General features: G+C 38.9%; 1 protein-coding gene across 1 annotated transcript; it reads left to right on the forward strand.

The window, feature by feature from the left end:
- Positions 1 to 26,393, forward strand: LOC149426442 (chymotrypsin-C-like). The gene is made up of 8 exons (XM_089636956.1): positions 1 to 12; positions 1,193 to 1,483; positions 2,052 to 2,225; positions 2,441 to 2,675; positions 2,834 to 2,949; positions 3,570 to 3,737; positions 4,407 to 4,563; positions 26,066 to 26,393. The coding sequence occupies exons 2-8, from the start codon at positions 1,193 to 1,195 to the stop codon at positions 26,263 to 26,265; spliced, it is 1,341 nt and encodes a 446-aa protein (XP_089493082.1). The 5' UTR covers positions 1 to 12; the 3' UTR covers positions 26,266 to 26,393.
- The last annotated feature ends 801 nt before the right edge of the window (positions 26,394 to 27,194 follow it).

Consider the following 27,194-nt stretch of genomic DNA (forward strand, 5'->3'; position numbering starts at 1 on the left):
AATACACTTAAGGTAAGTGTAAAAAAATACTTTACGGGATAATAAAATGCACTTAACCCTTTCAGCCCCAGTGTTAATTCAAATTAACATGAACTTTGTGAATTTTTTTACAGTAACGGTAGCGATTTAGAAAAGTTCGTTTTCTTATAGTTTGTAGTCTTTTCTGTGGTGTTTTTTTTCCGCTCGGTTGAAATCCTTATTCCCGCCACAACGACGATAAATATTTTGACATCTGATGATTGTGAATTTTATCGAATTTCTGCCGTCATTGATTACTTAATTTAAGGTGAGATATCAATATTTTATACTCGAATTACAAATATTTTAAATCATTAAGATATGTTCTATAATAATAACATCAGTTCAATTCACCGATCATAGTCATTTCCCAGAATATTGTAAATGAATTTCAATGTTCATTCAAATTAACACTGGTAGTGACGGACATGTTTTCGACTAGCATGGCGAATTTTTAAAGATTTATTATCCTAGATTATTTCTTTATTTCTCAATGAATTTCAGTTAATGTTATTTGTTTGTACCTTAGAGATTATCATTACATTGTAAATATGCATTTTTGACATGAAACTTTTATTTTAAGTTACTATTTAAAAAATACCCTCTGACGCCCAATGTTAATCCAAATTAACATAGAAAAAATTCTAAAAAAAAAAAAAAATTAAATACCAAAAATTTTCAAATAATTTTCTGAGGTATTATCAAGCATTACATATTTTATATATGTGGAAACAATAATGCGGGTGTGAAAGGGTTAAAAGAAAGACAAAATAAATAATAAAATATTAACTAAATAAATGTATTTAACCTTCAATACGTCTGTCAGTTTTAAATGTAGTGTGAGCTGGTAGGCACCTTTATTCGGCATAAAATGCATTCGGTGTGAATTTTTACAAAAACAATTCAAGTCATTATGATTATGTAAATATTTATCCCATAATCCCGAGTCCAACTTATGGAGAGTAAAATAAATAAAAATATCCATTACATACCTACTGTAAATCTGTAACTGTGCTAAAAATTTAAAAAAAATCATATACTTATTGACATCATTAGCTAAAAACACTAATTTGCTTGATTGGAAAAAGTTTTTTTTTGTAAATGTTCGTACCTACTTTAAGTTCTAAAAATCAATTAGTTCATTCCACTAAGTAATATTAAACTTTCTTTCCAGATGACTTCACAGACTACAATATTTTTAATAATCAATATCCTGCTTCATATGTCAGCACAAATATACTGCCAAACGAATAGTTCTAATAATGGCAGCTCTGGAATACTCATAGGAACTGCTTATTCGTCAATAAGTCCTTGCGATGATAGTTTTATTATTATGTCGAAAGAAAGTGGTAGACCTATCTCTGAGGAAAATTATTGGAATGGAACTATCAACCTGACGGATTATAAAAAATATCGCGAAGCAACTATCGATTTAGTTCTGGACAGCGAGGCAGTCATTAAAGTGGTCTGTACAAGTATTATCAATAAAACTAGTTTTCGTAATTATTTACATAACCGCTGCACTTTTAGGCACAAATTATACTTTGTTTCAACAATTACCAACTAACTATCTTTCATTTCTCAATGTACAAGAGTCCCAAATGTTTGGAGCCAGTGAGACTATGGCATCCCCGATTGGGGTATGTTGTGAGGCTGAAGGAAGTTAGGGAAGTACTTGGCTATTCAGATCTGGTCACCAAACATAGCTAAAGCCATTTTAAGCAACGTTTTAATACTGGATGGTGGTTTTACCCCTAGATGATACTGAGAGTATCTTCCACTCTGGAAAGTGCCGCAAGTATTCTATTATTATTATTTTCAATGAAGGAATTGTGAATTAACACAAATTCGCTAACTAAAATATGAACCCGCGATCTTTGGATTAAATAAACCACTCAGCCTTAACCCTTGACCACATCTCCATTCGAAGAAAATAATTCCATGTAATAACATAAAATTAAGAGCTTTAATAATCGTTTAATTTTAGCAAAAATCCCAACCGAAAATTTTTTGATAAAAATTAATGCTTTTAGGATAAAGAAATTGCGCGAGTTTATGCACGCAATATGGTTTTTACAATTACTCCATACTATGGAAGAGTTCCAGACAGATTGGTATTTGAGGTGCTAGCGCCCCAAGGAAGACCATTTCCAAATATAAAATCCGTTACAATCAATTCAGAACCGGTCTGCGAAAATCCTAGAAAGGTATGTATCCAGTCAAATAACTCTTTACTACTTAATTATAAATAATAAATCACTTATTCTGATTTTGGATTCAGCTGGGCTGACGGAAGGCCTGCAGGAGGAAGCGCAATACGAATCTCAGAAAACAACCAACACAATGCATTTTTTGTTTGCATTTACGTACATTATATTTTATTTGAATGTTGGTATTCGCTCACCAAACATACGTTTCACAGTGGCAGCCTTCCCTCGAAGGTGTAGCAGACACAGCCGTGGGCACTTTAACCAATCCTGCAAACTTCAATGCCTTCTGCGGCAGGAGACAGTTGCCACACACGGAACTGGTGTTTGGTGCTGTGGCAACCAAACTCGGAGACTGGCCGTGGCATGTCGCCCTGAACCGCCGTTTTACAATCAAGTGGGCATACCAGTGTGGTGGGACCCTTGTGTCCAGTACCGCCATTGTAACAGGTAGAATAATACATTTTGTTTTACTCTTTATCACTTATTTACACGCACAAGACTCACATTATTTGCTGTGCAAAATATTACTGCGACAAGAATATGTATTACATTACTATTTGTTGGGACTAGTTCTTTATACAATTTTGTGTTCACCTTATTTTTAGCTGCCCATTGTGTAACAATATCCAGATCAAGAACTTTAGTACCCAGCAATAATCTGCTTATTCAACTTGGAAAGTATAATTTAAATGGTGAAAATCCATATTTACAGGAAAGAAGGGTATGTATATATTTAGGCCTTTAGGATACACAAGTATCCGATACTCGACGATTCAAGTAACTTAGCAACTACCACCATACATCGTACACAGGCGCAGGTTGAAGACATTTTCGAATTCAACAATAATTCTTGTGATAATAGCGAAGTGTTGACTGCGCGATAAGTTGTTCGCGACGTAAGTACACAACATGAGTATCGGATTATTTACTTGTGTATCCCTGTGGAAGAAAGGCATTATAATTCAGTTTCATATTAAAACTAATTTTAAAACACATATTTGAATTACGCATAGAAAAAATATGTTTTATTTATTATTGTAGAAAGCAATCACTTTGTGGTTTGACATATTTAAAATGAAATAAAATAATTTTTGTTTTAAAACCACGAGTTTTTAATAATTTTTTGAACCGACCAATAATTTGTACCCTGAAGATGCTTGAGTAAAGCGAAACCAGTCGATTCAAAAAATTATTAAAAACTCGTGGTTTTAAAACAAAAAATATTTTATTTCATTTTAAATATGTTTTAAGTATGGTTGACACGGACACTTGAGAATTTTAAAAGGAATCTCAATGTTTTATGCACTTTTTTCTTTCAACAAATCTATTTATTACTTTTAGGTATCAGATGTCTACATCTTTGAAGATTATAACCCAATGCTGATGAGGAATGACATAGCTATGGTCCGCCTGAGATCTAAAGCGGAGTACGGTCTTCTAATTCAACCAATATGTTTGTGGCCAGACGAGGATTTGTCTAAAAATCGCGTGTTTGGATCACTCGGAACAGTAAGTAAAATTAATTTAGCATAATAATATTTTAACATTAATTACTACAGTTCATCATGTAAAATGTTTATGTTAGCCTTAATATGTATAAGAGGAAGGTGGAATATGAGCACAATACATACCAGGTTCACAATCCTTTCTTTGTGAAAGCCATGCTTTTATATAAATCTTTTTATATTTTATATACCTAAATAAAAAATGTAAAAGTTCATTTGTTTGAAATCTTGACACAACCTTGCATTCGAATAAGTATGTGTTTTTTATGTACCCATATTAAACAGATGTCACCTGTGACAGGTGAAAACATGTTCTTTTAAAACAGCGCTATCTGTTGGACGTAAAAGCAACACGCGGTATTGTTTCTCTATCTGCACATACAGACTGAGCCACAGCAACGCGGCACAGCAAGTATAAAAATAAATACGGACAAAGCCTTGAGTATAGCGTGCCTAAATTAAATCTAATATTAAAAAATGTGAATACTATGTGAAATTTCCAACCAGAGTCAAATGAGAACATGCCTCATAACTAGGTTCTTATATCATTAGTTTTTATTCTGTGTAGCATTTTAGATATAATCTTTAACATATTTATAATCTGTGTAATTGTGTTGTTAATGAAAATTCTGTGGACAAACAGGATAATATATTTGAAGAACAATAATTCCAGGTTGTTGGTTGGGGACTTAATGAGAATTTGACACTATCCGAGAAGTTGGCGGCTGCCGAAGTGCCTGTGATTCCCGACTTTGAATGTCTTCTGAGTGAACCGGTGTTTTTCAAAAAATATCTGACCAACACCACTTTTTGCGCGGGCAGAAGAAATGGTAATATGTACAATTATTTATTGCTTCTGGAAACTAATAGGGTTATTACTATGTCACCTTGGAAAACTTTTGCAGTTGTTGAGAGTGGAAAACCAGTAGCTGTAGAAATGTAAAGAGGATGATGACACAGCGGTTCATCTAATTCCATTTTTGAAACAACAAGACCCAATAACAACCTTTGTGAATTTCATTTTAGTGATAAGGTAAAACATGGTGAATACCACAATAAGCCTATTTTTTTATAAATTTTAAAAGATTACAATTTTGGTGATTCACTACCATACTAGACGTATGCCCGTATTATGGTAGTCGAACATGATTTATATAAGAATAACAAATCAATAATTTGTAGAACAAATAATAAAACTTAAGGGAAAAGGACAATGTTATGTTAAAACTAAAATTTTAGAAATACGTATTATTATAGAACCATATTAGAAATAAAAAGTAAGATTAAAATGATTGATAAAAAGATAACTACGTAATTGTAAAAAGCATTCACTTTGTGGCTCATCATAATTTATGTGTTTTTATTATAAAAAGATAACTGATTGATATAAAGAAAATAAAAAAATATTAAACATAAATATTAAAAATATAAAAAGATTAAAATACACGCAAAATTATGCCGATTATTTTGTATCATTACCTACGTATTTTTTCTTTAACACAGGTTAAACGTGGTACGTATATACTTATATATAAATATACTTATTTACGGTCCCATTTGAATTTAGCGATACAAAAAATGATAGAGTGATACTTTTTTTAAAAAGTGTTAGGAACTCGTGTATTCTAGAAAGCTCGCCCGCTTTCCAATAGGCAATGTTGAAAATGGATAGTAAAAAAGGATTTAGAATTATTTGACTTTATATTAGCATATCAATATTCAACGCATGGAGTGATTAACCTGTGTTGTCATTGAGAGAATGTTTGAATGGTTTTAGGGAGCACGCATCTCAGGTTTGATGAAAAGCGGGTGTGTGTTGTGATCTTGTACCATCATGTTATTCTTCCGTATGTTTTAGTAAATAACTGCGGAATATCTAAGACCCTAATTTTAGCAAATAGTTTATTTCTCTTTTTTTATTGTTTGTTTTTGGGGTGTTATGCCGTGTTGCACTAACTCCTTCTTTAGCCGACGTTTCGGACAGCGTTGCAGTGTCCATCATCAGGGCAGATCTATGCCACTTCCGTTGGCATTTCGCACTTGGACGGGCCCAGGCCACAAACAAATAAGCACAAACTCGACAACCAAAATTTACACATCTTCGGATCTACCGGATCTGCCCTGATGATGGACACTGCAACGCTGTCCGAAACGTCGGCTAAAGAAGGAGTTAGCGCAACACGGCATAACACCCCAAAAACAAACAATAAAAATGCTTTTGGCCGTGAGAATCTAAAAACTTACTAGTTTATTCGTTCAGTTCTCGCCTCCGCGGTTAGAACATGCTACAATTTTGCTCCGCAATCTATTATTCTAAAATCGGTTCCGGTCAAGATTTCTACAAACGTTAAAGCGCCACCAGGTGTATTTTTTTACGGGCTATCCGCCTGTAATACTTTTTTTCCTGTGATTGTGTTTCTTTAGTTTTATAATAGTATTTAAGTGTCAAAAAACTAAAAATCTGCCCTAGTGGTGGTTTCTACCACATCCCCGGTATCCACTACCGATACTGGGTGAAAAGTTTCCATCTGAATCGTCTTGTTAAAATTCCCGGTGCTTTTGACACTTTTTTCTGAGTTTCTATAGTGATTTTCTTTTTATGTGCGGTGTTCCTCATCGATATACGATTTAAATGCTCAGTTATAAGTGAATCTCGACGACACATACTTTATTCGACGCAGAATTTTTTTCTGCGTCTAGTGATCGTCGTGTTTTTTCTGTGGGTGTTATACTTTTTCTGCTAGTAGTGTTTTTGTGTGCGCCACGTGTCCATTTATTCTGGAACATTCCACGACAATTTACTGACAGTGACATTTCTTTTTTCTAAAATTTTTGATAATCATTCTGGAGTGGAGGTCTAGTAAAGTGTGAACATTTGAACATTAAATCTAAATTTCTGTTTCCTTTCGGGGAGGGATACTAAATTTTTATACTCTCAGTCAAATTTTGTCCCTAAAAAATATTTTGTACCCATAAAATTAACATTTCTACACATCTAAAGGCAGTTTGAACAAAAAAAAATCCCAATTTTTTCCCCATTTTTGGGGAAAATTTCAAAATCAATTTCAAAATCTGGGGTAAATTTACATTTACCCCATTATTTCGTGAAAAATGCCGTCAGGCACAATTTCGTCTGTAGATTCAGATGGCGGTTCTGAAAATCCAGTTTTACCTATGGGGGAAAGGGAAAAAATTATGGAACAAATAAAAGTCTTACTTAATCCTGGATCACCAAGACCCGGGCCTTCCAGGGTTCGGAAAAGGTACAAAACAAAATCCCAGAGGGACAAATCGGTTATTGACACTGATAGTGAACTGGGAACCAATCAACCACCCACTCGTCCCAATCCATTCTCGTCGGATAATCATGAGATGCCTTCCATTGTGCCCTCTACCACCCCTAATGTGGAAAACAAAAAACGCACTCGTTATAGCGACTCCCCGGGTAACCAGGAATGGAAGGCCATCCCAGCCTTGGATAAGTGCCAGAAAATAAGAGCAGTTTTGATGGACGGCACCAATAAGTTAAATAAGGCGGACAAAAGCCTGTAATGATCTGCCCTTTCTACTTCAAACTTTTCCTTCTCTTCTTTCTACGATACATTTTCCTTAAGTCCCGTAGGTAACTTTTCCATAAGGCTTTGGTTATATATATATCCGGGGTAGGAAGGTCCTCCCTGCCGTCTTTTCTTTATTACACACCCCTTCAAGTGTGTACATCCTAGTTTGTCTACGTGACGTACGACCTTGAACGTACTCATTTCACGTGACGGTTCAGTATAAAAAGGCTTCACCGAACGTTGTGTTGGGTTTTTGTTTCTCGGTTTAGAAACCTAGTTATTTATGTTTTGTGTGGTATCCCTTGGTTCTTTTGAGATAGAGTGAGTTGAATCCATTACCGCTGTTTTTCAAAACCATTTCATAAACCTTATCTTCTAAGTCGCCTGCTCACCCCCCCCTAGCTACTCGATTCTACCTATCGTAGGGTAATGTGAATATAATAAAGTGTTAGATTTTATATATGTGATATACATACGATAAATTTATGGTGTTAGTTGTCGGCGCCATCCATGTATATATTTTGGGAGGGGAAGGAGAGGAAAGGAAATGAATTTTTTTTCAAGTTAAGATTGGCTCCTCCGCTTACCAAACAAAACTGATGGATGATAATTTGAGCAAGGCGATCGATATCTGCGTGTCTGGATATCACAACCGGCCGGGTCTCCCCTTGTTCCAAATCGGCAACCTTCACGCCAGAATAAAGAAAACCAGGTCTCTTCACCAATTTCAGAATTGCCCCAATCTCAAACACCTCCAGGATAAACTACTTTACTGAGTGTAGAAGGGGAAAACCATAACATTCCTTTATCACGAATCTAGTCGCGAAAATGTGACACGCAAGGTCCTAAGTTACGTGCCACCTCCAGAAAACGTTGTAACTCCCACGCCGTCGGGGGTTTACATCCCTTTCTAGGTCAATACACATATAACACACGACGATCTTGTCGACATTCTGCCTGCTTATTAACGATAGGTTGTGTGCCTACCCATTCAGCCAATTACCATGTGAGATATATGTAAGGTCTACTCGATATGCCAAATTTGGGATGAGGACTGTCTGTATTTTAATATTTGGTTCCAGTATTTATTTTATGAGGTTACTAGCATCCTCGTGTATTAGGTATGGGTAACTTCTACTGAATACCTATCCTCTCAGGTAAGGTATAAACGGATAATTGGTTTGATTTTTTGCATTTAATTTAAAGAGGCTGCCTACCTCTCGAAAGATACCTGTTGAGAAAAGTTGTTCGGTTGGTAGTTTTATTTCGGAGATTACCATCTCCCTCTTTCGACTTTAGATTTGTTTTTGTGCATCCCAATTCGTAACTTAGAAAGTCAAACAATAGATGAAAGTATTAAATTAGAAGGTCAAATAACAGAAGAAAAGTTTTCATTTTGTTCCGTCTGGTTGTATCCGATCGCTTTCAATTTGGGACGGCATACGCTAGCAAAACTTCCCCTTTGACTGACTGTACTCCGCGCCTCTCGGCCTATATATGAAAAGGTCGTTGACTCGTCTCTCGCTCACGGCTGATTGACAATGCGTCTAGCGTATCCCTTCTTATGGGAAGATTATTTGGGATGCAGGCGTTGCAAACTCGGTTGTATCCTATTATTAAAAGGGTCCTCTGAAATTTAATAAATAATATAAAACTCACCCTGTTAGTCACCTCCAAATCCTCGTGTGAAACTTACCTGGTTACACTATATAGCTAAATCACTTTAATTTTCGACCTCCTCCCTACGCTTATAAAAGGGTAATTAAATATTCCTGTAAATAAAATTGTACCTCCCTAATCTGTTAGGATTCGAACCCACAGTTAATAATCTATTTGATTCTCTGGTTTTCGGTCTCCGTGGATAGAATGCCATCTCGCCAAATCAATAACTTAGCCCGATTAAACACTTCCTGCCTTTAAGTACATTCACTCTATTTTAAAACGCAATCAATATTTTTATTATTTTCATGTTTTTAAGACAAGCAATCTAGTTCGAACTGTATACGAAATCACGTTTAAATCAACACAACTTTATAACACAATCGCGATTGCACAACACCTGGCGCCCCTGAGGTGGGTTTTTACAAAACGGCGCTCTACAAATTATCCAATTATTATTATTGTCATTATTATTAATTGTTTTCCCACTGAGTCGAATCACTTTCACTTCACACAAACACCGGATCAATAATCTTTCACTTTAATTCAATATTCCGCAATATTCTCTAATACCATTTGAATTCAATAATTAACTGCAATTTCAAACAACACTTCTGATTTGTATCCCTTTCTCGGGGCTGTCAATCCACCCAAGTTCCAAACTCGACTGTCCTCCGGTCTCTCCTTTCCCGTGGGATTCTGTTTACTCAAGGCCTGTCTGTCAATAAATCTTCCGTCGTTGTTTAAACAAAAAATTTTTAGAGCACGTTATTTTATTATTTATCGTTTATTTTTGTGGATGTCCAAAACATCACAGCCTCCCTTTAGTTCTAAGCCCAACGGGTAATCTCGCTTCCTCGTGTTAGTCGATGGGATTAGAAATAACTATAGGTAATTTACGTTTCTCGAATACCTCTGTATTTATTTTTTATTTTTATTTTTAAATTTTATTTTAATTCTTCCAAAATGTTGAGCGCCCCTGTTCTTCGTTTCTAACCTAGCATCTGTTTATTTTTTTGGTTCCCGTGATTATCGGCTTGTTCTACTGGTGAGTTTTTTTCCGCCCTCAGCTTTTCAAGTGTTTTTGTGTCTCTATGGGTAGAAATTCAATATGTCATGTCACACTTGTTTATTTTTAAACTCTGAGTTATTTGTTTAAACAGTGTTGTTTCACCTCAATACGTTATTTGTATTATGTTCGAGTGTTATTTATTTTCATGTTGATTTGTTTTTATTTTGTGTCCTCGGCGGTGATCCGATGGTTTTGTCTGTCTTTTATTATTTATGTCTTAAACATTCTCTGCCTTTTAGATCTGGAATAAACAATAATTGTTTACATTTATTCAAATATCAACGGTATAAAATATGCCATATACTTCACGATATCTGAATGCAATGTTTATTTTAGATTTGTCCCAGCTATCTTATTCTTGTGTTATAATTAATCCGATTTCGATGTTTGTTTATCCTTTGGCTTCGTTGTTTATGAACATTTTAGATGTTTTTTGTCGTCACAATGAATTCAATGTTTTCCGGGTCTGTCTGTTTATTCTATTTTGCCTTTGAAGTACGATGTCTCTGTTATCATTTTTGACGATAGGTACCATTTCTTTTGCTGTTCATGTGAATTAATAAGGTTTATGAAATCCATTTTTTTTTTTTCAACAACAGTAATGAATTCAAACCAGCTTGTATATCTATCTCTCCTGGTCACGGCACCAGATGTAATGATCTGCCCTTTCTACTTCAAACTTTTCCTTCTCTTCTTTCTACGATACATTTTCCTTAAGTCCCGTAGGTAACTTTTCCATAAGGCTTTGGTTATATATATATCCGGGGTAGGAAGGTCCTCCCTGCCGTCTTTTCTTTATTACACACCCCTTCAAGTGTGTACATCCTAGTTTGTCTACGTGACGTACGACCTTGAACGTACTCATTTCACGTGACGGTTCAGTATAAAAAGGCTTCACCGAACGTTGTGTTGGGTTTTTGTTTCTCGGTTTAGAAACCTAGTTATTTATGTTTTGTGTGGTATCCCTTGGTTCTTTTGAGATAGAGTGAGTTGAATCCATTACCGCTGTTTTTCAAAACCATTTCATAAACCTTATCTTCTAAGTCGCCTGCTCACCCCCCCCTAGCTACTCGATTCTACCTATCGTAGGGTAATGTGAATATAATAAAGTGTTAGATTTTATATATGTGATATACATACGATAAATTTATGGTGTTAGTTGTCGGCGCCATCCATGTATATATTTTGGGAGGGGAAGGAGAGGAAAGGAAATGAATTTTTTTTCAAGTTAAGATTGGCTCCTCCGCTTACCAAACAAAACTGATGGATGATAATTTGAGCAAGGCGATCGATATCTGCGTGTCTGGATATCACAACCGGCCGGGTCTCCCCTTGTTCCAAATCGGCAACCTTCACGCCAGAATAAAGAAAACCAGGTCTCTTCACCAATTTCAGAATTGCCCCAATCTCAAACACCTCCAGGATAAACTACTTTACTGAGTGTAGAAGGGGAAAACCATAACATCCCTTTATCACGAATCTAGTCGCGAAAATGTGACACGCAAGGTCCTAAGTTACGTGCCACCTCCAGAAAACGTTGTAACTCCCACGCCGTCGGGGGTTTACATCCCTTTCTAGGTCAATACACATATAACACACGACGATCTTGTCGACATTCTGCCTGCTTATTAACGATAGGTTGTGTGCCTACCCATTCAGCCAATTATCATGTGAGATATATGTAAGGTCTACTCGATATGCCAAATTTGGGATGAAGACTGTCTGTATTTTAATATTTGGTTCCAGTATTTATTTTATGAGGTTACTAGCATCCTCGTGTATTAGGTATGGGTAACTTCTACTGAATACCTATCCTCTCAGGTAAGGTATAAACGGATAATTGGTTTGATTTTTTGCATTTAATTTAAAGAGGCTGCCTACCTCTCGAAAGATACCTGTTGAGAAAAGTTGTTCGGTTGGTAGTTTTATTTCGGAGATTACCATCTCCCTCTTTCGACTTTAGATTTGTTTTTGTGCATCCCAATTCGTAACTTAGAAAGTCAAACAATAGATGAAAGTATTAAATTAGAAGGTCAAATAACAGAAGAAAAGTTTTCATTTTGTTCCGTCTGGTTGTATCCGATCGCTTTCAATTTGGGACGGCATACGCTAGCAAAACTTCCCCTTTGACTGACTGTACTCCGCGCCTCTCGGCCTATATATGAAAAGGTCGTTGACTCGTCTCTCGCTCACGGCTGATTGACAATGCGTCTAGCGTATCCCTTCTTATGGGAAGATTATTTGGGATGCAGGCGTTGCAAACTCGGTTGTATCCTATTATTAAAAGGGTCCTCTGAAATTTAATAAATAATATAAAACTCACCCTGTTAGTCACCTCCAAATCCTCGTGTGAAACTTACCTGGTTACACTATATAGCTAAATCACTTTAATTTTCGACCTCCTCCCTACGCTTATAAAAGGGTAATTAAATATTCCTGTAAATAAAATTGTACCTCCCTAATCTGTTAGGATTCGAACCCACAGTTAATAATCTATTTGATTCTCTGGTTTTCGGTCTCCGTGGATAGAATGCCATCTCGCCAAATCAATAACTTAGCCCGATTAAACACTTCCTGCCTTTAAGTACATTCACTCTATTTTAAAACGCAATCAATATTTTTATTATTTTCATGTTTTTAAGACAAGCAATCTAGTTCGAACTGTATACGAAATCACGTTTAAATCAACACAACTTTATAACACAATCGCGATTGCACAACACCTGGCGCCCCTGAGGTGGGTTTTTACAAAACGGCGCTCTACAAATTATCCAATTATTATTATTGTCATTATTATTAATTGTTTTCCCACTGAGTCGAATCACTTTCACTTCACACAAACACCGGATCAATAATCTTTCACTTTAATTCAATATTCCGCAATATTCTCTAATACCATTTGAATTCAATAATTAACTGCAATTTCAAACAACACTTCTGATTTGTATCCCTTTCTCGGGGCTGTCAATCCACCCAAGTTCCAAACTCGACTGTCCTCCGGTCTCTCCTTTCCCGTGGGATTCTGTTTACTCAAGGCCTGTCTGTCAATAAATCTTCCGTCGTTGTTTAAACAAAAAATTTTTAGAGCACGTTATTTTATTATTTATCGTTTATTTTTGTGGATGTCCAAAACATCACAAGCCTTATCAACACCACATTAGACGACTTGATGTCGGATATCACCAGACTGATGCTTGAGTTGAATACGCTCTCCACCAGGTCTTCTACCATTGATGAGATGCTTAGTGCACAGTCGACGCTCTCCACAAAACTGGATCAAGCTATTAAAAGTCGCACAGTCAGTTCTCACACTCCCATTCACAGGGAAACACTTTCCTACGCAAATGCTGCGGCTGGAATGCCAGCATCCAAAAAGATAGTTGTTAATGGCTTTGAGCGTCCAATTCCACAGAAGCCACTAACGGTCTTGGTTTATCCGCAAACTCCAGAGGGTAAAACATCGGAGGAAACCCTCAAGACCCTGGAGAAAATTTTGAACCCGAGGAAGGACGACTTCCAAATCGTACGCTCCAGGAAGATCAAAGGCGCTGGCATGGCTTTTCAAGCCAAGGACATCAAGGGACTGGAAAATATTAAAAAGGCCGAGGCAAAACTCGTGGCAAGTGGTCTAAAGATGATCAACCCTCTAGGCCGTCTTCCGAAAATCGTTATTTATAATGTTCCTAAATGTGAACAATCTGCCGACCAGGAGCTTTTCTCCGAGATCTACGCGAGTAATTTATCTGGCCAGACTTCTTTGTCTTTGGAGGATCACCTTCGGACCATGCGACGAGTTTCGCTCTTCGGAAAACGGGACATCCCCACCATGAATATGGTGGTGACCTGTCATCCAGCTGCTCGAAAGGTCTTACTAGACAGCGGAATGTGCTTCCTTGGGTGGAATGCCTGTCGCACTCGCGATTATACAGGCGCGACCAGATGCTTTAAGTGTCAACATTATGGTCATATTAGTAAGTCTTGGTCTCAGGAGAAAGAAACTTGTCGCCACTGCGCCGCTGTGGGACACAAACCTGAGGATTGCCCCAAGAAGGCACTTCCCGCTGTCTGTGCCACTTGCACCCGTTTTAGGAAGACTGCTGATCATCCTACTGGGGATAGAGACTGTCCCGCACAGCTTGCAGCCATCAATGCACAAGTTAGAATGACAGATTATGGCTCCTGCTAATCTCCTCTCCCTAGGTCAGATTAACTTGCAGCGATCCCGGATGGCCACCCTGGACGCGCAGCGGGTCATGTCTGACCTCAACATTGACATCTTGCTTATTCAGGAGCAGTACACCTGGGAAGGTAAAACACCAATTGAATTTCCGGGAGCGGTACTCGAAGTCGGCTCATCGCCGGGGGCGGGTGTTCTAGTCAATACATCATTGATCAGCCCCCTCCTTCTGGCAGGGCTGTCTAATGAGTACCAAACCTGTGTATGTATTAAATTTGCTGACACTGAGATCTATCTGATCTCAGTCTATTTTAAATGGGGGAATCCGGTAGAACCACATATCCTGAGTGCTCGGGCCAGTTATTGTTGCATAGTATTTGGTTCGAGTTGTTTCCCGCCCGCGTTCCGCGCGTTTACCTACATCAAGTCAGTTGTTTAAGTAACCGCGCCGCAAGTGCAACCGCTTTCCGCATAACCTATATTGAGTTAAAACCCACCGCGCCGCGCTGTATACGGCAAATTTTAAACCGCAAAGAACGCCGTGAAGAGTGCATAAAAATAGCAATATATAACGCATTGAACCATTTCGCAATTCTAATATCACTATTCCTTTTCCTTGACCTCCTCCAATACTAACAATTACCCCCACCTGTGATTAAAGCAGAGCAAAGTGGAAGGTGCCGACAGTTGGAGATATTGGTAAGTCAATCAAACAATATCACAAAAAAACCGCAAATTACAGTCCATTCACGCCGCAACATTTGGTCCTTCGAGCCGGATTATTTAAATTGAGAATTACATTTTGGTAATTCTAGAACCATTTATTCCTATTCAATCGCAAATCGCATTCATTTTGTGTAAGAATTCAGTTAGCAATACTCGCCCGCTATTTGAAATTACATGCCTAGGTATAGGTACTCTTTGATATTTTGGGTAATTAAATTATTTATCGATGTTGTTGTAGCAAATTTATTCGGTGCAAATCGCAAAGATATTCCAGCGTAATATATTCGTCTATGTATTAATGCCAACCTAAGTACGTACGTAAACATCGCTTGAGTTTATGGCACAATATATTTAATTATTTGGAAAATAACTTCTCCACTATAATTCGTCAGTACAAATTGTCACCCAGTACACTTGTGTTTCTTGCGCATTATTTTATAAATAATTAAACTTTTAGTTTGCAAATAATTCTAAAAATGGAAGACAAACTAAAAAGACAATTAGTTTTACTAAAAGGGAAAAGAGATATTATTCTAAAAAGGGTTCAAAATTTAGTTTTGCTTGCAAATAATTTGCCAATCAATTTCGACGCGTCACGCTCAGGTGAAGCATTTATGTCCGAATCTGAAAGTATTTTAGAATTTAAAAATAAATTTGAATTAATTATTGATCAAATTAACGAGAATACTCTTACGTCAGACCCGAATTCTGAACCAGATTATTCAAGCTGGGAACAGTTTGAAGAATTATACACACGTATTATTCGCGCACGAAATAATTTTAAACCAAATTTAGCTACAAAACCGCAAACATCTACATCTGCGTGTGCTGCTACGACTAATAATAATAATTTTATTAAGTTACCCGCTATAGAATTACCTACGTTTGATGGACGGATGGAAAATTGGCACCTATTTTATGAAACATTCAAAACAAATGTTCATTTAAATTCACAACTATCTGATTCGCAACGCGTACAATATTTAATTGGAAAATTAACTGGAACCGCGAAAAATGTTACGTCAGGTTTAGTGCCAACTGGAGACACATATAAAATAATCTGGGATACGCTAGTCAATAAATATCAAGATAAGCGATCTCTTGCCACTTATTACCTGAATAACATATTTCATTCAAAAACCGTAGCTCACAACGCAAACAATCTGACAGTTTTTATAGAAAAATATTCAGCATCTATCGCCGCACTAAAACAATTGGGAATAGAAGACCTTTCGGATTTTATATTACTACAATGCGCTTTGCAGAAGTTAGAGTCGCAAACTGCACAAGCATTTGAGCTCTCAGTTCGAGAAATTGAGATTCCCACCTGCAAGCAATTGGTGTCGTTTGTGCAAGATCAGGTCAAAATTCTGCAACGAACTTCAACAACTCGTGGACCTAACACCGCCAACACACATTCAACCAGTTCCGGTGGAACTGGTCGCACAGCTCAACTCCGCACACATCATACTTACACAAGTACGCAATCAAAATGCCTTTATTGTCAAAATGAGAACCACACGCAACTGTACACTTGTACACAATTTTTAAAATTATCACCAAAGGAAAGGTTTTCCTTCGCAAAGGAAAAATCTTTGTGTTTTAATTGCTTGAGCCCGCAACATACATCTACAAAATGTAAATCAAAAGGCACTTGTCATAAGTGTCATGGCAAGCACCATACTTTTCTTCATTTTGATAAACCCAGTCAAGCAAACGCCTCCACATCCAATGGAGAAACTCAACCTAACGATGCAGAACCGCCGATATGTACTATGTCAGCAACCACGCGACAAGGGGCAACCACTGAAGTTCTTGCTACCGCCAAAGTTAACACTGTTGATCGAAACGGTGAAGAGAATACCGTCCGCTGTCTTCTAGACCCAGGCTCACAAAAGCATTATATAACTTCACAATGTTGTGAAAAATTAGGCCTGGCAGTCAGTTCAGGAACGCGCTTCGCAGTCCAGGGTTTAGGTGGCAAAACGCAATCAAAAAGAGGAAGTGTCACATTGACAATTCAATCTAGGATTGATCCCTACTTCAAATACTCCATAACCGCTCTAGTTTTAGAAAAAATTACCGCTCATTTACCTACTTGCAAGGTGGACTTGACGTCATATAAATTTATAAATGTTCCGCTGGCAGACGACACCTGGGCAATACCAGGCCCAATCGATTTGCTAATTGGCGTCAGTCTGTTCTCTCAACTGTTGCTACCAAATAAGATAATCACCCCCGGTTTTCCAGTCGCGATTCAAACCACATTAGGTTATGTTTTTATGGGTGACGCCCCAGTAAATTCTCAACCAAACACCGCATTCACTTTCTGCGCTACGCACGAAATTGAGAACTTAATGCAAAAATTCTGGGAAATCGAAGATATTGGTTCGGAACCAGTTCACAGCCTCGAAGAAAAAGAAGCTGAAGACATTTTTAAAGGCACCACAACTCGCCTCGAGGACGGTTCTTATGAAGTGGCTTTGCCATTCAAAAGCAACCCTTGTGACTTAGGTGATTCATTGCAAGCTGCGCAAAATCGGTTTTACTCACTAGAAAGAAAATTTAATCATCTGCCAGAACTAAAACCGCTTTATGATGAAGTAATAAGAGAACATATTCATAAAGGTTATCTGTCCCAGGTGGAAGCCTTACCGTCAGAAAACGCATACTACATCCCGCATCACGCAGTTAGGCGTGAAGATAAATTGACAACAAAGGTGAGAGTGGTTCTGGACGCAAGCGCAAAGACAAAAACTGGTTTATCTTTGAACGATATTTTACACACGGGACCAAGCCTACAGAATGATTTATTTTGCATTCTTCTGAATTTACGCCTTTTTCCTATCGCAATATCCGCAGACGTTCGTCAAATGTATTTATGTATAAATGTTCGCAAAGAAGATCGTCGTTATCAACGAATTTTATATAGATTCGATCCGCAAAAGCCGCTTCAGGCTTACCAATACAATCGCGTAACATTCGGTCTTAAATGTAGTCCGTTCTTAGCCCTTCGAGCAATCAAACAATTAATGTTAGATGAAGGCGCTCGCTTCCCTCTTGCAAGGGATATTATTAATAGAGATGTTTATGTAGACGACATCGCTAGCTCTGCTTTAAATGAGCAAGAAGCTATCCGCGCGGCTGAAGAGTTGATTGAGCTCTTCCAGTCAGTAGGTTTTCAACTCGCTAAGTGGGCATCCAATTCCAGCACAGTTTTAGAAAACGTTCCATTGGAACTTCGCCTTTCGCAAAGTGTAACTTTCGATAATGATGCATCGCTAAAAATCCTTGGGCTACGATGGCATCCTTCGGATGACATTTTCGAATTTGAAGTTACTCCAGACAATCGAACTTGTACGAAACGCAATATTTTATCATCTGTCGCTAGACTCTTTGACGTGATGGGTCTGGTAGCACCTATAATTGTACAAGCCAAACTTCTAATAAAGGAGCTGTGGAATTTGAAAATCGATTGGGACGAAATCCCACCCGCAAGGATATCACAACAGTGGCAGTGGCAACGTGGAATTGCCGTCAATATCGTCGATTCGTATTCCACGTCATATAGGAGTCACTGAAGGATGCACGTTAATACTTGTTGGATTTGCGGATGCAAGCGAAAAGGCATATGGAGGAGTGGTATACGCTCATGTGACCACTCCTGATAACCGAATTAAGGTTCAATTAGTTTGCGCAAAATCAAAGGTAGCACCGCTAAAAATCGTCTCCTTAGCACGCCTAGAATTATGCGCTGCATTATTGTTATCGCACCTGTTAAAAAAGGTAATTGATAATTACTCCGCTAGGTTTACTATTCATTCAACATTTGCCTTTTCTGATTCGACTGTAACTTTAAGTTGGATTCATTCATCACCTCACCGCTGGCAAACCTTTGTTGCCAATCGCGTAGCAAAAATACACGAAAATTTAAACAGTAGTCATTTTTATCATGTCGCAGGTGCTGATAACCCTAGCGACTGCCTGTCAAGAGGTATGCTACCATCGCAATTGATAGCAAATGACATTTGGTGGAATGGTCCAAAATGGCTTTGCCAGCCGCATTTCGAGTGGCCTATTTCACCATTTAAGCACGCAAATTCAGAACAGTTACCGGAATTGAAACCCAATCAGTATGAACAGCCAACCACTTTTGGCTTGTGCTCTCGTGTAGCTGATCCACCCGAAATGAAACCTAAAACCGATAATCGCCTCAAGACAATCGTGTCACCTTTATTATGCACATTGGCTTCTCGCATTCATTCGTGGTCGAAATTGATTCGAATTGTCATTTACGTGTTTCGCTTCATTAGGAAATTGCCGCGTAAATTTGAGTTAAGCCATATTGACATTGCAGAAACCGCTATTATAAAGGCAGTTCAGCAAGTACATTTTTCCGATGATATGAAGTCAGTGAACGATGGCAAGAAAGTACGGCAAGTTCTTGCTAAATTAAATCCATTTATTCAGGACGGTCTCCTAAGAGTAGGAGGCAGATTGAGAAACGCCGAACTCGAATTTGATAGTCGTCATCCTATTTTATTACCCGCTCATGATCATATAGTTGATTTAATAGTAGATTATTACCACACTAAGAACTTGCATACGGGACCCACCTTACTTATGTCTCTGTTGAGGCAAAGGTTTTGGATACTTTCTTCGCGCAATTTGATTCGGAAACGCGTGCATCAGTGCAATACATGCTTTAGAGTCAATCCCAAACCGCAATTCCCAATAATGGGAGATTTACCCGCTTGCCGCGTCCGCGAAGCTAAGGCCTTTCTGCACACGGGGGTCGACTACGCTGGGCCGCTTCAAATAATCCCGCATAGACGTCGGGGTGTTAGAAGCCAAAAGGCATACATTTGCTTATTTATCTGTCTGGTGACCCGCGCGGTTCACATTGAACTCGCTTCAGACCTCTCGACCGAAGTCTTTCTCAACGCGTTCAAACGTTTTCTATCCCGTCGAGGGCCTGTAAATGTAATGTATTCTGATAATGGGACAAATTTCGTAGGAGCTAAATCGCATTTGAAGGCTTTATTCGAACTTTTAGAGTCACCGGACTACAAGAAAGAATTCTCAGAAAATTTGTTGGAAAACCGTATCGAGTGGAAGATGAATCCTCCACAAGCACCCCACTTCGGTGGGATCTGGGAGAGTAACATTAAGTGCATTAAATGTTACTTAAATAAAGTTGTGGGTACATCTCTTCTCACATACGAAGAGATCCAAACGGTTCTTCATCAGATTGAAGCTATTCTAAATTCACGCCCATTATCAGTGCTCAGCGTTACCGATGTTTCGGCTCCATTGCCTTTGACACCCGCGCATTTTTTAACGCTCACTCCATTACAATCTTTACCCGCTGCTGATTTGTCAGATGCGCCAGTAAATTTGCTGCAACGAAAACATCTTGTCGATCGTCTCGTCCAGACTTTCTGGAATCGATGGCGAATGGAGTATCTGAACACGCTGCAATCGCGTCAGAAATGGAATACAAATTCGAATCCAATAACGAAAGGCACCGTGGTAATAATTAAGAGTGACAATATCGCACCACTACAATGGCCTATTGGCGTAGTGGTAAACGTCCACCCCGGCGTAGATGGGGTGATCCGCGTTGCGGACGTTAAGACTAACTCCGGAACATATCGCAGGGCAGTCGTTAAACTCTGTCCCCTGCCTACACAATAACTTTAACGTTATCTTAGATTTAGTTAATTTAGAATTTAGTTCTACCGCGGGTTCAGTATTGTTTATTGAATCCTTTCATAACGTGTTTTTGGTTTTCATTTTTTTTTCTTTGTTGTATTAGTTACTTTGACCATTGGTCAAGGCGGGGGGCATGCTCGGGCCAGTTATTGTTGCATAGTATTTGGTTCGAGTTGTTTCCCGCCCGCGTTCCGCGCGTTTACCTACATCAAGTCAGTTGTTTAAGTAACCGCGCCGCAAGTGCAACCGCTTTCCGCATAACCTATATTGAGTTAAAACCCACCGCGCCGCGCTGTATACGGCAAATGTTAAACCGCAAAGAACGCCGTGAAGAGTGCATAAAAATAGCAATATATAACGCATTGAACCATTTCGCAATTCTAATATCACTATTCCTTTTCCTTGACCTCCTCCAATACTAACAATTACCCCCACCTGTGATTAAAGCAGAGCAAAGTGGAAGGTGCCGACAGTTGGAGATATTGGTAAGTCAATCAAACAATATCACAAAAAAACCGCAAATTACAGTCCATTCACGCCGCAACACTGAGTCTGACGCGCGCCCTAAACGCGCTTAAAGGTCGTAACGTAGTTATCGGAGGGGACTTTAACGCTCGCTCTCCTCTTTGGTTTGACAATAATAAAAACCATTCAGTACTATCAAGGGACTGACGCCGTTGAAGACCTTATTGCTGCGCAAGGCCTTTGTATCGTTAACGAACAGAGTTCGTTCTTTACCTTTTCAAACACAATGGGAGAGAGCAACATTGATCTAACTCTTTGCTCTGGATCAGTTGCGGCCAGGATATCTAAATGGAGGGTCCATGAATGCGCAATAGTCTCGGATCATAGATTAATCACATTTACAATAGGTGTTAAGAAAACTGAAACTCCGAGATCCTCCTGGAATTTCAACACCTCTAGGGCGAATTGGGATAACTTTGGGGAGGCGCTACGAGATACATTAATGGATTTTCATCACGTAGCAGCTAGTGATCCGGACAATTTGGGAAACTTTTTCAATACTGCCGTTGTATCTGCGGCTGATTCCTCTCTGGGCAGATCAAACCCAAAGACGAAAATTAGAACGCCGTGGTGGTCACCTGAGCTGACTTCGCTAAAGGGGGCCTATAAAAAAAAAAAAAAAAAAAAAAAGGAGCCTATAGGGCCTTGGGACTGTCCAGGAGGGGATGCTGTACGGAGGAGGAGACAGCTACCCTTCAGGCAGCTCTCAGGAGATCCAGGGCAACTTTCAAACAGGCGGTTCTCCTTGCGAAACGAGCTGCTTGGCATGACTGGGTTAATAATGTGGGAAACGCCAACCCGTGGGAAATCCACAGCGCAATTGAAAAATCCGGAAAAGGATCGGATCGGTTTTTGTCTAGTCTCATTGGGATCACAGAAGGTAGGAACGCTGAGACGATAGATGTGGCCTCTACTCTCAATACACTTTTGGGCAAGTTAGTTCCTGTAGAATCAGTAATTGGAGAAAGTGACCACCATAAACAGGTTAGACTCCTGGCACGGCTTCCACCTAGAGACCTCGCCCAAGAGGATAGAGTCATTCCAGTCACTAGAGCAGAAATCGACCTAATAATTAAGGGTTTGGGTCCTAAGAAGGCACCAGGGCATGACAGACTTAATGGCGTGATAGCGAAGCAAGTCTGGATCCACGCTAGGGAGGAGCTCTTCCAAGTGATGGAAACGTGTTTGAGAAGAGGAATTTTCCCTTCTGAATGGAAGAGAGGCGTGCTCAGGGTCATACCAAAGGGGAACGGTAAGCCGCTAACTGATTTCAAGGCCTATCGGCCCATCACCTTACTTCCAGTGCTTGGCAAGATCCTGGAAAAACTTATCCGGCATAGGCTACAACAATCACTCTCCCCGTCTAGTGATCTCCAATTTGGCTTCGTCTCCGGTAGATCCACCGTGTACGCCATTTCATTTGCGCTTAACTGGGTGAAGGTTTGTACAAAGAGGTATGTAGTTGCAATCTTCCTCAATATTACTGGTGCCTTCGACTACGCATGGTGGGACATGATACGTATCAAGGTTAAAAATAGGAACTGCCCAAAAACCCTATTTAAATCAGTAGACAACTATTTATCGGGCCGAACTGTCATTATTTCTCATGGTGACACTGTTATTGAACGCGAGACCGATATGGGGTGTCCTCAAGGCTCCGTCCTAGGTCCTAAATTTTGGAATATAACCTTCGATGGCTCCTCTAGGTTACCCTTACCTGAAGGATGTATCATGATCGACTATGCGGATGATAAAATGTATCTTGTCTCTGGGGACAGTAGAAGAGAAGTCGAACGTAAGGCTGGTGAAGGTTTGGACACCCTCCTTAAATGGGGGGAGAGGAATAAAATGACCTTCGCTCCCCAGAAGACTATGGGCCTCCTGATGAAGGGTTCTTTCAATAAGACAAGAAACCCTACCATCCGTATGGGAGACACTAATATCAAATTTGTGGATAACGTTAAATATTTAGGTGTCACTCTAGATCGATCGTCCTCCTTTCTGGCTCATGTCAAAGATGTATCCTGCAGGGCTCAATCGCTGTTTCTGAAGCTTCGAAGAATCTCCACGGCAGAGTGGGGACTTCGCAGACCGGCTTTGCACGCTCTCTACAAGGGGGTATATGTTGCGCAAGTCGCATATGCCGCCTCTGTTTGGGAGCATCGCCTGGATAACTGCTTAATACTTCTTGCTCTCACTAGGGGTCAGCGCACTCCCCTGCTGGCACTATCTGGGGCATATCGAACCGTTGCTTCGGACGCTTTGCCAATTTTGGCTGGTATATTACCAATCGATCTAGAAATTAGGGAGGTGTTAGCGAAGCAGCGATTAATCCGTGGATCCCCGGCCAACCACCTTGGTGTCGTCCTGACACCGGGTGGACCAGGAACTCTCCCAGGACTGCTCCGAACGATGAGGGACCTGTCGCTCAAAGAGTGGCAGGTCCGTTGGGATAGGTCGAGCAAGGGAAGATGGACCTTCTCCTTCTTCCCTTCAGTTAAACTCAGAATGGAAGGGGCCTTCCTCAAACTGGACCATCACGTTACGCAGCTCCTTTCAGGACATGGGGAATTCAGGGGAAGGCTTCACAGCCTTGCCCTGTCCACCCACCCCAATTGCGCTTGTGGCAATAATTACCAGTCGGCCGAGCACATTCTGTGGCACTGTGAGATTTTGAAGGATGCCAGAGACGAAATGATTGACGGTCTGAATGTCCCCATTAGACCGGTGTGGAACACCGATCTTGTTTCTAACAGTGTGAATTTCGAATGTTTGAGGAAGTTTACTAGGATCTGGGTTGAGAGATGGCCTGTGCTTAGAGTCGTTGACTAGTGTAATAATTGGGAATCCCCGGTGTACTGCTCCTGCTCCATGACTTATTCTTTTACAACTCTTTCATTATTGTATATGCTATTCTGTTTTTCTTATTTTATTATTCTTATCTTATTTCTTTTTTTTACTGTACCAGCTGTTGCAGATGATTTCCATTCGTTTATATTTTGTTTTTTTTTTAATTAACTTGTCTTGTACTTTTTAATTCTTATTTTCTGTTTTCTTTTCATATGTTTATTTTTCCCTGTCTAAGGTTAACACATTGTTTTTCTTTTTACAGACACTGTAAGCACTCTTGTATATCTGTGTTTACGAATTATCTCTCTTACTTTACTTTGTTATCTTATTCAATACTTACTGTCCTCTTTACAGACCATGCAGATCTTATTTTTACACCTTTACTTTTGTTTTTACTTATTTACCGTTGCCCTTATGTGGCACTTTTTGGATTGATTATTGTTTTTCATTTTTCCTATTATTTTCTCTTCTTTTTACATGTATTTTTTCCGGTTTTCTTTTCTTTTTTTTTAGTAACAGCAACGAGTTTACAGGCGAGAGCTGAACTCCGTTGTCTGTTTTGTTTTGTTTATTTTCCCCATTAGGGGTTGGATAACGGGCCTCGTCCCCGCATGCACGATTGGAGCTTCTTATTATTCTTTCTTACCGGGGTACTCCGCCAATCACCTGCGCCACCCCTGATGAGCGTTGGTGGTCAGAGGGGTGACTGTGCGGGCTGGGGTAACCTCCACCCTGCCTCCGACCTCCTGACGCTTCTTTCCCCTAGGTTCTTTAGGGTTTTATCCACATACATAGGAATTAATAGACGAGAAGATAAAGGCGAGGGGTAAAATCAACTGTTGAAGAACGAAGGGAGTGAAGATGACTGTGATTCGTCAATAAATCAATCTGACAGTAAATAGGCATCTCGCATTATAATATCACCATTTACTTCTTAAAAGTAAAATCTGCTTTGAATGAATAGACATTTTTACATGGGAGCGCAAATTACTCGCCACGTTATGAACAAATTTGCGAAGTCCAAATTCGGCAAAGTAAGGCAGCTTCTATATTCAGAGTCGTAGTTAGTTTCAGAGTATTTAGTTAAGACACTTTTATAAATGTTCATAATTTACTTCCCAGCAACCAACCAGCTTTGTGTTTCGCGTCCAGACGTTTCTCGATGTGATAGTAACAACTGATTCATATTATACGATGTGAATATGCTTAAAATAAAATAAAATAATGCTTATATATGGAATGTAATACGACAATTGGGTTTATTCTCTTTTTTCGCATCTATTTTTACCAGTTTTCATAGTACAAGTAAACATTTTGCCGTGTTATTTCGTAAAATGAACCGATGATGCCTCGACCATAGTTCGGACAAGAATGATGACGTCACGTTTTCAAATATCACTTGAGGCCGTACGCGAGCCCAGCCGGCTCAATGGAACCGGTATGGGGAGTGGGGATAATACGCTTTTAATCACTTAGGGCAGGTCTACCTAATATTCATATGTCTATGGTTTTATCCCTCTTTTTCCAATACTTATCTTCAGGGCACCACCGGGTGGTCGGCTAAGGGGTGTGGAAGTCCTGACCTGCACCAGTCGCCCCAACCACCACCAATTTCTCAACAGGACTGCCAGTCGTGGTTCGGTGAAACTCCCCCTTCACTCTATTGTTTACTTTACTTTTATGTGTTTACAGGTACTGGAGTGTGGGTCCCCTCCACCAACTATCTGCCTGACACTTAATCTTGATTGTTTTGTTGTTTATTTTTCTGTGTTGTCCTTAGTTTAGTACTTGTAAGCGCTTGCATACCGCTTCATAACACCGTATGCGGGGACTTTGAAGGCCTAGCTTCATTTATATAAATTGTAGAGCCTTTTATTAAAAAAAATTAGATTCATGCGAGAGCTCCGAAGGGGTGACCATAAGTCACCTATACCGGGGTGGGACAGGGTGGGTGTACCTTCAAAGTTTATTTCTCCGTCTGTCTTCTATGTCTCGACTGTATCCGCCTCAATAATAATGATTTGATAATAATGTTTGCATTTATTTAGGTACAAGTGCTTGCAATGGGGACAGCGGCGGTGGCTTTGTGATTCCTCGGACCGAAGCCGACAATAAGGTGTCTTACTATCTCCGTGGTATTGTGTCTCTCAGTGTGGGCCTGGCGGGGACTAACATCTGCGATAGGAGCCAATATGTCTTATTCACAGACTCCGCTAGATATCTCAGCTTCATCAATGAACATAAATAAATGGGTTTAGTTTTGATGGAAGGTTTCTTTTATCAGCTATGATATTTGTGCTCAGCTTGCACAAGTCAAAAATGGTAAACAGCTTAATGCAATTACTCTGAAAGTAAAAAAAAACATAGGGGGTTTATAATCTGTATGGTATTTTATATTTCTGTACATAAATTTTGTGACAAATCAATAAATTTTGTATTTGACTTAATCTTAAAGTGTTTTAAATGCTGCCAATTCGTATTACGTAACTCAAGTTGAAATAATTTAAATAAAATTTATAATATAAATAATAATTTAATCGTAAATATAAATCGTAAACATTATAACACAAATACAATATACTTAAATACTCAATAACAATTAATAAATAAAATTAATAATTATGTTATACAATAATCCCTGTAAAATTATCTGCTGATTTTGAATTATATATGTACATATTCCATACATACATACATATAAAATCATTTTTGGTTGAAAAAAAAATGTTGATTCTAAAACAACTGGCCTTGGACCGAATCCTATTGATGCATCTCCTCATCTACTTATGATCTCGTGATATAATGATTGTATTATTACATACAATCATTATAAATTAAGCACAATATTTCAACATCGCACAGGACTCTCTCAGTAATCCCTCACACGATTATTCGACAACTACTATAATATGCCCTTATTTTTACTCATTCTCTCACTCCAGGTCACTAGCGTTAATTATTCGTATCTATGTCAAATTAGGTTGAGTTATCTTACTCCAAGTCACTAGGGTTAATTATTGTTGTTTTATGACATTTCGGTTATTCCTCTGTATTATTTGGTTATTTTAGCATCTTACTGTCGCATGTTTTTCTGTTCAATCTCTTGAAACCGATCAAAAATGTATGGAAGAGGATTATTACAAGATTATTTTTTAGTTTCGTTCTACCACATTTTTG

This window comes from Hesperophylax consimilis, chromosome 1, assembly GCF_061612785.1.
Source record: "Hesperophylax consimilis isolate HC1 chromosome 1, BYU_Hcon_1.0, whole genome shotgun sequence".
In the NCBI taxonomy this organism is placed as follows: domain Eukaryota; kingdom Metazoa; phylum Arthropoda; class Insecta; order Trichoptera; family Limnephilidae; genus Hesperophylax; species Hesperophylax consimilis.